General features: G+C 42.8%; 1 protein-coding gene across 5 annotated transcripts in view; it reads right to left on the minus strand.

The window, feature by feature from the left end:
* Window positions 1-9206: 9206 nt before the first annotated feature.
* Window positions 9207-13047, minus strand: part of LOC129820028 (phosphatase and actin regulator 4A-like) — a 68411-nt gene continuing 64570 nt past the window's right edge. For all 5 annotated transcript variants that reach the window (XM_055876825.1, XM_055876829.1, XM_055876827.1 and 2 more), the window contains 2 exons: window positions 10873-10949; window positions 9207-10698 (listed from right to left, as the gene is read on the minus strand). In XM_055876825.1, coding sequence (XP_055732800.1) covers window positions 10683-10698; window positions 10873-10949 — 93 coding nt within the window. In that variant the 3' untranslated portion in view covers window positions 9207-10682. The remainder of the gene's footprint in view (window positions 10699-10872; window positions 10950-13047) is intronic.

Consider the following 13047-nt stretch of genomic DNA (forward strand, 5'->3'; position numbering starts at 1 on the left):
CTCAAGAGAATAGACCGTGGCAGGTGAGGTGGAGCCTCAGAGGGACAGAGAGAGAGAGATGGAGAAACTGTGTGGAGGTTTGGCTCAGAGAGAGTAGGACAGATGGACATGGAGAGGCTGTGTGGAGGTATAGCTCAGAGAGAGGAGAGATATACACACACAATGTCCTCTAGAGAATATACAGTATATATTCTGTTTGGCCAGAAGGAAACTCCAGCAAAGTGATGGTCCTACTGTTGCCCCAAAGAGCATTGTAATGCTTCATGCAGGAGCCTAGTGAGTGAGGTATTAGAATGGCTCATCTCCTCCAATCTACACTTCCAGTCATTAAAATCACATACCAACCCAGGCTTCATCCATGAATCTCTGGCTCAGCCTATAGGCCACTTCCGGTCCTCCTATACATTACTGTACACAACATTATGAACACCTGCTCTTTCCCTGACAGACTGACCAGGTGAAACCTATGATGTCACTTGTTAAATCCACTTCAAATCAAACTTTGTCACATGCACCAATACAACAAGTGTAGACTTTACCGTGAAATGCTTACTTACAAGCCCTTAACCAACAGTGCCTTTCAAGAAGAGTAAAGAAAATATTAGAATAAGTAGACTAAAACCAAAAAGTAATAATAAAAAGTAACACAATAAGAATAACAATAGCAAGACTATATACAGGGGGCACTGGTACCGAGTCAGTGTGCGGGTGTACAAGTTAGTTGATGTCATTTGTAGATGTAGGTGGGGGTGAAGTGACTATGACTAGTAATTAACGAGCAGCAGTGTACAAAAGGGGGGGTCAATGTAAATTGTTCATCAATCTTATGGCTTGGGGGTAGAAGCTGTTGAGGAGCCTTTTGGTACTAGAGTTGGTGCTTCGGTACCGCTTGCCTTGCGGTAGCAGAGAAAACAGTCTATAACTCCTGAGGGGCCCCAGTGTTAAGGATCGACGAGGCAGAGGTGTTATTGCCTACTCTTACCACCTGGAGGCAGCCCGTCAGGAAGTCCAGGATCCAGTTGCAGAGGGAGGTGTTTAGTCAGTCAGTGTAAATGAAGGGGAGGAGACAGGCTAAAGAAGGATTTTTAAGCCTTGAGACATTTGAGATGAATTGTGTACAGTTGAAAACGGATACATTTAAACTCAGTTTTTCACAATTCCTGACATTTAATCCTAGTACAAATTCCCTGTCTTAGGTCAGTTAGGATCACCACTTTATTTTAGAATGTGAAATGTCAGAATAATAGTAGACAGAATGATATATTTCAGCTTTTATTTCTTTCATCACATTCCCAGTGGGTCAGAAGCACACATTCACTCATCATGCACATTTGGTAACATTGCCTTTAAATTGTTTAACTTGGGTCAAACGTTTCGGGTAGCCTTCCACAAGCTTCCCACAATAGGTTGGGTGAATTTTGGCCCATTTCTACTGACAGAGCTGGTGTAAATGAGTCAGGTTTGTAGGACTCCTTGCTCGCACACAATTTTTAAGTTCTGGCCACAAATCTTCTATAGGATTGAGGTCAGGGCTTTGTGATGACCACTCCAATACCTTGACTTTGTTGTCCTTAAGCCATTTTGCCACAACTTTGGAAGTATGCTTGGGGTCATTGTCCATGTTGAAGACCCATTTGTGACCAAGCTTTAACTTCCTGACTGATGTGTTGAGATGTTGCTTCAATTTATCCACAATTTTCCTGCCTCACGATGCCATCTATTTTGTGAAGTGCACCAGTCCCTCCTGCAGTAAAGCATCCGCACAACATTATGCTGCCACCCCCGTGCTTCACGTTTTGGATGGTGTTCTTCGGCTTGCAAGCCTCCCCCTTTATCCTCCAAACATAACGATGGTCATTATGCCCAAACAGTTCTATTTTTGTTTCATCAGACCAGAGGACATTTCTCCAAAAGTACAATCTTTGTCCCCATATGCACTTTTTTATGCCGGTTTGTGAGCAGTGGCTTCTTCCTTGCTGAGCGGCCTTTCAGGTTATGTCGATATAGGACTTGTTTAACTTCACAAGGTCCTTTTGCTGTTGTTCTGGGATTGATTTGCACCTTTCGCACCAAAGTACGTTCATCTCTAGGAGACAGAACGCGTCTCCTTCCTGAGCGGTCTGATGGCTGAGTGGTCCCAAGGTGTTTATACTTGCATCCTATTGTTTGTACAGATGAACGTGGTACCTTCAGGCGTTTGGAAATTGCTCCCAATGATGAACCAGACTTGTGGAGGTCTACCATTTTTTTCTGAGGATTTGGCTGATTTCTTTTGATTTTCCCATGATGTCAAGCAAAGAGGCACTGAGTTTGAAGGTAGGCTTTGAAATACATCCACAGGTACACCTCCAATTGATTCAAATGATGTCAATTAGCTTATCAGAAGATTCTAAAGCCATGACATAATTTTCTGGAATTTTCCAAGCTGTTTAAAAGGCACAGTCAACTTAGTGTTCGTAAACTTCTGACACACTGGAATTGTGATACAGTGAATTATAAGTGAATATATCTGTCTGTAAACAATTGTTGGAAAAAATATCTGTGTCATGCACAAAGTTGATGTCCTAACCGACTTGCCAAAACTATAGTTTGTTGAACAAGAAATTTGTGGAGTGGTTGAAAAAACTAGTTTTAATGACTCCAACCAAAGTGTATGTTAACTTCCGACTTCAACTGTATGTGTGCCATTCAGAGGGTGAATGGGCAAGACAAAAGATTGAAGTGCCCTTGAACGGGGTAACTTAATATTAGGATGGTGTTAACTCAGTGTATCTTCTCCACACTGCAGTCAGAGCTCTCATGGCTTTGTGTGCATGTTGAGGGCAAGGCTGACCTGGATACTTGGACGTCACAGTCTTACTCTATGGTTGTATTTTATAATATTAAACATTTATTACATGAAGCTAGAACTGTTACCTCCTATATACAGTGCATTCGGAAATTATTCAGACCCTTTGACTTTTTCCACATTTTGTTACGTTAGCGCTATTCTAAAATTGATTACATTATTGTTACATTATTATTGTACATTATTGTCATCAATCATCATACAGTACCCCATAATGGCAAAGCAATTTTTGAAAATGTTTTAAAAATATAAAACGAATACCGTATATAACTAAGTATTCAAACACTTTGCGGTGAGACTTGAAATTGAGCTCAGGTGCATCCTGTTTCCAATGATCATCCTTGAGATGTTTCTAGAACTTAACTGGAGTCCACCTGGGGTAAATTGAATTGATTGGACATGATTTGGAAAGGCACAAACCTGTCTATTTAAGGACCCACAGTGCATCAGTGCAAAAACCAAGCCATGAGGTCGAAGGAATTGTCCTTAGAGCTCCGAGACAGGTTGTGTTAAGGCACAGATGAGGAGAAGGGTACCAAAGCTGCAGCATTGAAGGTCCCCAAGAACACAGTGGCCTCCATCATTCTTAAATAGAAGAATTTTGGAACCACCAAGACTCTTCCTAGAGCTGGCCACCTGGCCAAGCTGAGCAATCGGGGGAGAAGGGCCTTGGTCATGGAGGTGACCAAGAACCCGATGGTCACTCTGACAGAGATCCAGAGATCCTCTGTGGAGATAGATTAACCTTCCAGAAGGACAACCATCTCTACAGTACTCCACCAGTCAGGTCTTTATGGTAGAGTGGCCAGACGGGAGCCACTCCTCAGTAAAAGGCCCATGACAGCCCTCTTGGAGTTTGCCAAAAGGTACCTGAAGACTGCAGATCTCGGCAGGGCAATAAATTGCAATGTCCGTACTGCGAGACGCCTTAGACAGCGCTACAGGGTGAAAGGACTGACAGCTGACCGTCCTCGCAGTGGCAGACCACGTGTAACAACACCTGCACAGGATCGGTACATCTGAACATCACACCTGCAGGACAGGTACAGGATGGCAACAACTGCCCGAGTTACACCACGAACGCACAATCCCTCCATCAGTGCTCAGACTGTCCGCAATAGGCTGAGAGAAGCTGGACTGAGGGCTTATAGGCCAGTTGTAAGGCAGGTCCTCACCAGACATCACCGGCAACAACTATGGGCACAAACCCACCGTCGCTGGACCAGATGAGTAGCGGTTTTGTCTCAACAGGTGTGATGGTCAGATTCGCATTTATCTTCGAAGGAATGAGCGTTACACCGAGGCCTGTACTCTGGAGCGGGATCGATTTGGAGGTGGAGGGTCCGTCATGGTCTGGAGTGGTGTGTCACAGCATCATCGGGCTGAACTTGTTATTGCAGGCAATCTCAACGCTGTGCATTACAGGGAAGACATCCTCCTCCCTCATGTGGTACCCTTCCTGCAGAGTCATTCTGACATGACCCTCCAGCATGACAATGCCACCTGCAATACTTCTCCTTCTGTGCGTTATTTCCTGCAAGACAGGAATATCAGTGTTCTGCCATGGCCAGCAAAGAGCCCGGATCTCAATCCCATTGAGCACTTCTGGGACCTGTTGGATTGGAGGATGAGGACTAGGGCCATTCCCCCCAGAAATGTCCGGGAACTTGCAGGTGCCTTGGTGGAAGAGTGGAGTAACATCTCACAGCAAGAACTGGCAAATCTGGTGCAGTCCATGAGGAGGAGATGCACTGCAGTGCTTAATGCAGCTGGTAGCCAAACCAGATACTGAATGTTACTTTTGATTTTGACCCCCCCCTTTGTTCAGGGACACATTGTTCTATTTCTGTTAGTCACATGTGTGTAATTTGTTCAGTTTATGTCTCAGTTGTTGAATCTTATGTTCATACTATTATTTACACATGTTAAGTTTTCTGAAAATAAACTCAGTTGACAGTGACAGGACATTTCTTTTTTTGCTGAGTTTATGAGAGGTGTTTTGAAAACCTATAGGAAGGAAGCCCGTAGGCCATCTCCCATCTCAGAGTCCCACAAGCCCAGATCCATCGCACATTTTAGGCATTCTACTCCCTGTCTCCATGGTGAGAGAGAGGTCCATTCGCCACAGCTTTCATGTGGCTTCTGAAATCTCCCTGTGTAATACCCCTGCAAAGTAAAGTGCATCAGGCAGACTATATCCTCTATCTATACACTTACACTTAAGAGCCATGAGATGAAGAAAATACTATTATACAGGAATGAGAAGTGCGCAGAGAGAGGGAGAGAATGAGAAGAGAGATGGGGAAGAGAGAGGAAGAGAGATATGTGCAGAAGGAGAAAGATAGAGGTAGAGAGGGATGAAGGGACAGAGGGTGCAGAAGGAGAAACATTGGGCTGTCACTACAGCGCTGCTATAATACAGTGGGAACATATTGAAGGCCACAATACTATATTCCCCTAAAGGCTTGTTATTGTTTTTCTTAATCAAAACATGGTGGATCTCCAAAGACCTTTCATCAGATACTAAACGAGGGGAGGGAGATTGTGTGGTTTTTATACGATAGGAAAGCAACACGTTCCTATGGCATACTTCCTGGTCGTGTCCAATGATGTACAGTACTAGTCAAAAGTTTGGACACACCTACTCTTTAAAGGGTTTTTCTTTATTTCAACTATTTTCTACATCGTAGAATAATAGTGAAGACATCAAAAACCTCCCGCCTTTTCCTGTTGTGCACAATCATCTCCTTTGTCTTGCTCACATTGAGGGAGAGGTTGTGGTCCTGGCACCACATTACCAACAATGATGAGAGGTCAGAGACCTGGCAATCAGGCCTACCACTGTTGTGTCGTCAGCAAACGTAACGATGGTGTTGGAGTCGTGTTTGACCACACAGTCGTGGGTGAACAGGGAGTACAGGAGGGGACTAAGAACGCACCCCTGAGGGGCCCCAGTGTTGAGGATGTGTTGTTGCCTACCCTTACAACCTGGGGGCAGCCCGTCAGGAAGACCAGGATTCAGCTGCAGAGGGAGGTGTTTAGTCCCAGGGTCCTTAGCTTAGTGATTAGCTTTGTGGGCACTACGGTGTTGAACGCTGAGTTGTAGTCAATGAACAGCATCCTCACATGGGTGTCAGGTCAGGGAGAAAAGACACCTGCCACGCATGCTTTGAGTACACATCCTGGTAATCTGTCTGGCCCTATGGCTTTGTGAATGTTGACCTGTTTAAAGGTCTTCCTCAAATCCGCTACCGAGAGCGATATCACACAGTTGTCTGGGAACAGCTAGTGCTCTCATGCATGCTTCAGTGTTGCTTGCCTCAAAGCGAGCATAAAAAGGCATTTAGCTCGTTTGGTAGGCTCGCGTCACTGGGCAGCTCATGGTTGGGTTTCCCTTTGTAGTCCGTAATAGTTTTCAAGGCCTGCCACATCTGACGAGTGTCCGAGCCGGTGTAGTAGGATTCAATCTTAATCCTGTATTGACGTTTTACCTGTTTGATGGTTCATCTAAGGGTGTAGTGGGATTTCTTATAAGCATCCTGATTAGTGTCCCACTCCTTGAAAGCGGCAGCTCTAGCCTTTAGCTCGATGCGGATGTTGCCTGTAATCCATGGCTTATGGTTGGGATATGTACGTACGGTCACTGTGAAGCTGATATACTCCAATGCCATTGGATGAATCCCAGAACATATTCCAGTCTGTGCAAGCAAAACATTCCTGTAGCGTAGCATCCATGTCATCTGACCACTTCTGTATTGAGCGAGGCACTAGTATTTCCAGATTTAGTTTTTGCTTGTAAGCAGGAATTAGGAGGATAGAATTATGTCAGACTTGCCAAATGGAGGGCGAGCTTTGTAAGCGACTCTGTGTGTGGAGTAAAGGTGGTCTAGAGTTTTTTTCCCTCTCTGGTTGCACATGTGACATGCTGGTAGAAATTAGGTGAAACAGAGTTCAGTTTGCCTGCATTAAAGTCCCCGGCCACTAGGAGCGCCACTTCTGGATGATTTTCTTATGGCCTTATACAGCTGGTTGAGTGCGTTCTTAGTGCCAGCATCAGTTTGTAGTGGTAAATAGACAGCTACGAATAATATACATAAACTCTCCTGGTAGATCGTGTGGTCTACAGCTTATCATAAGGTACTCTACCTGAGGTGAGCAATACCTCTAGACCTCTTTAATATTAGACATTGTGCACCAGCTGTTATTGACAAATAGACACACACCCCCACCACTCGTCTTATCAGACGTAGTTCCTCTGTCCTGCCGATGCATGGAAAATCCCGCCAGCTCTATATTTTCTGTGTCATCGTTCAGCCTAGACTCGGTGAAACATAAGATAGTTTTTAATGTTCCGTTGGAAGGATAGCCTTAATTGTCTATCATCCATTTTATTTTCCAATGATTGCACGTTGGTCAATAGAACGGATGGTAGTGGAGGTTTACTCACTCGCCTACGAATTCTCCGAAGGCAGCCAGACCTCCGCCCCCTTTTTCTCAGTATTTTCTTCACGCAAATGAGGATTTGTGCCCGTTCCCAGAAAGCAGTACATCCTCCGTGCATGTGCATAAAGGCAGGTAAATTGACTAGGCAATAGGATAGATAAGAATAAAAAAGTACAGAACAGGAGCAGTATATGATGAATGTGAACGTGTGTTGTCAGCATGCGCGCGTGTGTGTTGGGGGGGGGGGGGGGGGGAGTGTCAGTGTAGTGTGTGTGTATATATACACAGTGCCTTCAGATACTATTCATACCCCTGGCTTTTTTCCACATTTTGTTGTTACAGCCTGAATTCAAAATATAAAATATATGTGTTACATCTACACACAATACCCCGTAATACCAAAGTGAAACTTTAAAAAAATAAATTTAAAAAACACAATAATGTATTGAAAATGAATTACAGGAATACTTTGAAGCACCACCTTTGCCGGAAATTACAGCTTTGAGTCTTCTTGGGTGTCTATCAGCTTTGCACATCTGGATTTGTGGATTTTCTCCCATTCCTCCCTGCAGTTTATCAAGCTCTGTTAAGTTAGATGGGGAGCAACAGTGAACATTAAGCTTCAAGTCTTCCCAAAGATTTTAAATGGGATTCAAGTCTGGGCTTTGGCTGGGCCACACAAGGACTTTCAAATTCTTGTTCTGAAGCCATTCCAGTGTTGCTTTGGCTGTATGCTTGATGTCATTGTCCTCAAGAGTATTTATGATATTTATATTTATGAGTATTTAGCAGTCTTATGGCTTGGGGGTAGAACCGGTCCAAGAGCAGATGCTCCAGTACCGTTTGCCGGATGGTAGCAGAGTGAACAGTCTACGGCTTGAGTGGCTGAAGTCTTCATAAATTTTCTGGGCCTTCCTCTGACACCGGCTGATATAGAGGTCCTGGATGGCAGGGAGCTTGGACCCAGTGCTGTACTGTGCCACTAGCACCACCCTCTGTAGTGCTTTGCGATCGAGGGTGCTGTATTTGCAATAGTAAGCAGTGATGCAGCCAGTCAAGATGCTCTCGATGGTGCAGCTGTTCTGAATGACATTGGTATCGGTAAGGAGAGGACCCACTGATGGCCATTGTGGGTGGAACACATTATCCAAAATTGATAGTCCAAGGACTCAATGAAAGAAAAAAATGGAACAATAAAAACAGAATACATCAGCAAAGATGAAAGGCAATAAAGAAAGAAAGAGTAGAAGAGTATTAGATATTCACTTCGCTAAAAAACTTGCATAACAATATTCTACAGCTAATTGGCTCAGAAGAACTAACATGGTCGAGTGGGCACAATGAACGTGTCTATTACGTGGCTTGATAATTAGCATTTCAAAGGCTGTAAAGAGGAGCAAATAGGACCCGATTTAACTTGGGGTTTGATGTGCAGAATGATATAACATGTCTGATCAAGGAAGGCTGTTTATCTCATGTATCAACAGTTGAAGAATACAAGAATACTCCATTGCCAGAGTTAAGCTACACAGTAGGCTACACGTTTCATCTGCAAGTATGATGATAGTGATGGTTCATAATAGTTTGACGGCTATTGTTGACCCAAAACACACAACATTTCCCTGACATTTCCTATCAGAATAGTTTGAAGATGCAGCCAAAAAATAGAGCTTGTACAGTATAATACTGCCCTCACCTGGAGGATTTTTCAAACGGCAAGCGGTTGGGATAATGACAAGTTGACCACATTCTTTAGGATGATAAACCATTTATTTTAATTTGAGTGCGAGTTGACCATTCATTTATACAGTAGGTTTGCAAATCATTTTAAAGATCTCTTTATAAAAAACAAAACATCTGTAAAATAAGGGAACCCTGTTTCGGTACCAATTTCTGTAACATTATTAGAAAATAGCACTGTTGTAACTCTTTAATTACATTTAAAAACAAATTTGTGTTAACATTAGGAAGACATAATATAAAGTCAATTAAATCAATCTACAGGATAAGTCTATACAGCTGAGGCCAACCAATGACCTACATACACAAAGTAACATTAAACAATGTGAAGTAAAAATATATCCATGTTCCTGCCGCAGTCTTTCAACACCAACCGTTAAATAATTATAGTGTATGTAAGCTTTAGGTTGTGTCTTAAATTATATTAGTTCTAACGTTTCAAATTGTACAACTTCCTTATTTTTCATTACTTTAAATGTCCATTTTAACAATATGGTTCCTTATTACTACACTGAACAAACGATTAGTCAGCTTATATTATGGGCTGTCACAAAATCACTTAGATAATCAACAGAACACAGTTAAAATGCACATCATTGTGTTTGGGAAAATGGAGCGATGCTGAATAAGGTCTATGTAACACAGCTAGATAGCTGACTAGCAGACACTACATTTGAGTTTCAATTTAACTAATGTCTTGTGGTTGGACAACTAAACCCATCACCGACATGTAGGCAAGCTATAGCCATTTCACATTTACTCCATACAGTTTCCGTATCACTCAATGTATTGTCCCATTAGAAATAAGGTCGGTACCATTGGGTACCCATAAACACACGTTTGAGGGTTTCACCAGCGTCATGTAGTCTAACAAAGTTCTGTATCACATTTAGTTGAACAATAAATCATTAATACTACCGTGTACTAATGTTGACCATCGTCATGATCAACAATCAACACGTATACAATTATTTTCTGTTCTCAAATAAAAATAGGGCAAAGTGTTGAAGGAACTCTAAAAACCAGGTACAGTAAAGGCCTCTTGGGAACATTCTTGCTTTAGGGAACGACAGAGAATGGAGGTGATGTGTGGAACAAAACAGGACATCCTTTGTCACAATCGCCGTCTGTCCCTCTTGTCCTTCCTATTCTGATAGTCAGTGTTGGCACAACGAACCTACAAAATGGCAACTGAAATAGGCCTAAACCACTATACCTCGTCCAGCTAGTTCTTCTCCAGCTCTCCCTGTGGGTTGTCTGGTCCGACAGATCAACGCTGGAGTACAGTAGTACCAGTAGTCCCATGGATTCATATGCAAGGGGTTGGACCGATGGAGGTCACCTCTAGTCCATGGTTTTAACAGTAAGTGGTTTGGCCAAGAGGCCAAATCCCTAGTCCATGGTTTTAGATGCAAGTCGTTTATCTATAGGCCACACTTCTAGTCTGTGGTTTGAACAATGACTGGATAGACTGAGTGGCCACATCCATAGTCCCTTGTTACAGTGTTCCTTACAGGAGAGGAACAGGCTTGTGCCAGGACAGGGGGCTGTGGAAATTGCAGTCACCAGGGGTCTGTGTGCTCCGTATTGCAGTCCTGCAACCCCCCGGCTCAGTATTGCACTTGTTCTGCAGTCGGGCCAGGGAGAACAGCTAAGGCCGATGGAATCTGAGGAGTGGGGACAGAGAAAAGTCATAATGTGCACTGGCTAAGAAGATCTAGGGTTTCAACTTTCAACCACAGTTCTCGAGTTTTAGAGAAACCTTGGTTTGTTTGGAGTCCCGGGTCAGGGTATGAGTAAATAAAAGAAAAAAAAATATTAGTGTTGGATAGGACACTAACCTGGTATAGATCCTGCTCTCTTCGTGAACCTCCATCTCAGAGCTCTTGAACTCGTTCAGTTCCTTGCGGATGGCAGCCTAGATTGAATAGAATAGAGAGCAAAGATTGAGTCAGGTGTTATGTGATGTACTGTACAGGCAGCAACATCCTAGAGCAAGTCTACTCGTGAATAATGTACAGTACAGAAACAGATCAAACGATCAGTGCCTACAGTTCAGAATTCTGTTTTTTTTGGATATGAATAAAATGAAAATGGAGCCACAGAATGTTCTTCTCTCCAGCTGTCAGACGTATTTGCGACGGAACACGGCCTCATATCCAAATCCTGGAACCTCAAAACTCATAAATATCAACCTCTCAAGATTTTTAACTTGTCAATAAAAGTCCTGCAAATTTAAAAAAAACTAAACAGCAAATGTTTTAAGACCTCAGTTTTAATCTAAGAAACGGTCAAACTATTTTTTCCCTCAGGGATTTTAAACCTCAATAGCAGAAAGTACGCAATAATTTATGTTTCAACCTCTTCTCCTAGCTTAACTGGTCCAGGTAATACTCTGGGGACAACTCAGCAAAGCCACTTAGCAGCGGTTATATTGCATTATTGGGATTTTAGTTTGACACAGTATACAGTTGAAGTTGGAAGTTTACATACACTTAGGTTGGAATCATTAAAACTCGTTTTTCAACCACTACACAAATTTCTTGTTAACAAACTATAGTTTTGGGAAGTTGGTTAGAACTTCTACTTTGTGCATGACAAGTAATTTTTACAACAATTGTTTACAGACAGATTATTTCACTTATAATTCACTGTATCACAATTCCAGTGGGTCAGAAGTTTACATACACTAAGTTGACTTTGCCTTTAAACAGCTTGGTGAATTCCAGAAAATGATGTCATGGTTTTAGAAGCGTCTGATAGGCTAATTGACATAATTTGAGTCAATTGGAGGTGTACCTGTGGACGTATTCAAAGGCCTACCTTCAAACTCAGTGCCTCTTTGCTTGACATAGAAAAATCAAAATAAATCAGCCAAGACCTCAGAAAAAAAATTGTGGACCTCCACAAGGCTGGTTCATCCTTGGGAGCAATTTCCAAACGCCTGAAGTACCACGTTCATCTGTACAAACAATAGTACGCAAGTATAAACACTATGGGACCACGCAGCCGTCATACCGCTCAGGAAGGACACGCGTTCTGTCTCCTAGAGAGTCCTGTCTCCTACTTTGGTAAGAAATGTTCAAATCAATCCCAGAACAGCAGCAAAGGACCTTGTGAAGATGCTGGAGAAAACGGGTACAAAAGTATCTATATCCACAGTAAAACGAATCCTATATGTACATAACCTGAAAGGCCGCTCAGCAAGGAAGAAGCCACTGCTCCAAAACCGCCATAAAAAAGCCAGACTACGGTTTGCAACTGCACATGGGGACAAAGATCGTACTTTTGGAGAAATGTCCTCTGGTCTGATGAAACAACAATAGAACTGTTTGGCCATAATGACCATCGTTATGTTTGGAGGAAAAAGGGGGAGGCTTGCAAGCCGAAGAACACCATCCCAACCGTGAAGCACGGGGGTGGCAGCATCATGTTGTGGGGGTGCTGTGCTGCAGGAGGGACTGGTGCACTTCACAAAATAGATGGCTTCATGAGGATGGAAAATTGTTGATATATTGAAGCAACATCAAGACATCAGTCGGGAAGTTAAAGCTTGGTCGCAAATGGGTCTTCAAAATGGACAACCCGAAGCATACTTCCAAAGTTGTGGCAAAATGGCTTAAGGACAACAAAGTCAAGGTATTGGAGTGGCCATCACAAAGCCCTGACCTCAATCCTATAGAAAATGTGTGGGCAAAACTGAAAAAGCTTGTGTGAGCAAAGAGGCCTACAAACAGGACTTCGTTACACCAGCTTTGTCAAGAGGAATGGGCCAAAATTCACCCAACCTATTATGGGAAGCGACCCAATACGTTTGCCCCAAGTTAAACAATTTAAAGTCAATGCTACCAAATACTAATTAAGTGTATGGAAACTTCTGACCCACTGGGAACATGATGAAAGAAATAAAAGTTGAAATAATTCTCTACTATTATTCTGATATTTCACATTCTTAAAATAAAGTGGTGATCCTAACTGACCTAAGACAGGGGATGTTTACTAGGATTTATTGTCAG

This window comes from Salvelinus fontinalis, chromosome 22 (genome assembly GCF_029448725.1).
Source record: "Salvelinus fontinalis isolate EN_2023a chromosome 22, ASM2944872v1, whole genome shotgun sequence".
In the NCBI taxonomy this organism is placed as follows: domain Eukaryota; kingdom Metazoa; phylum Chordata; class Actinopteri; order Salmoniformes; family Salmonidae; genus Salvelinus; species Salvelinus fontinalis.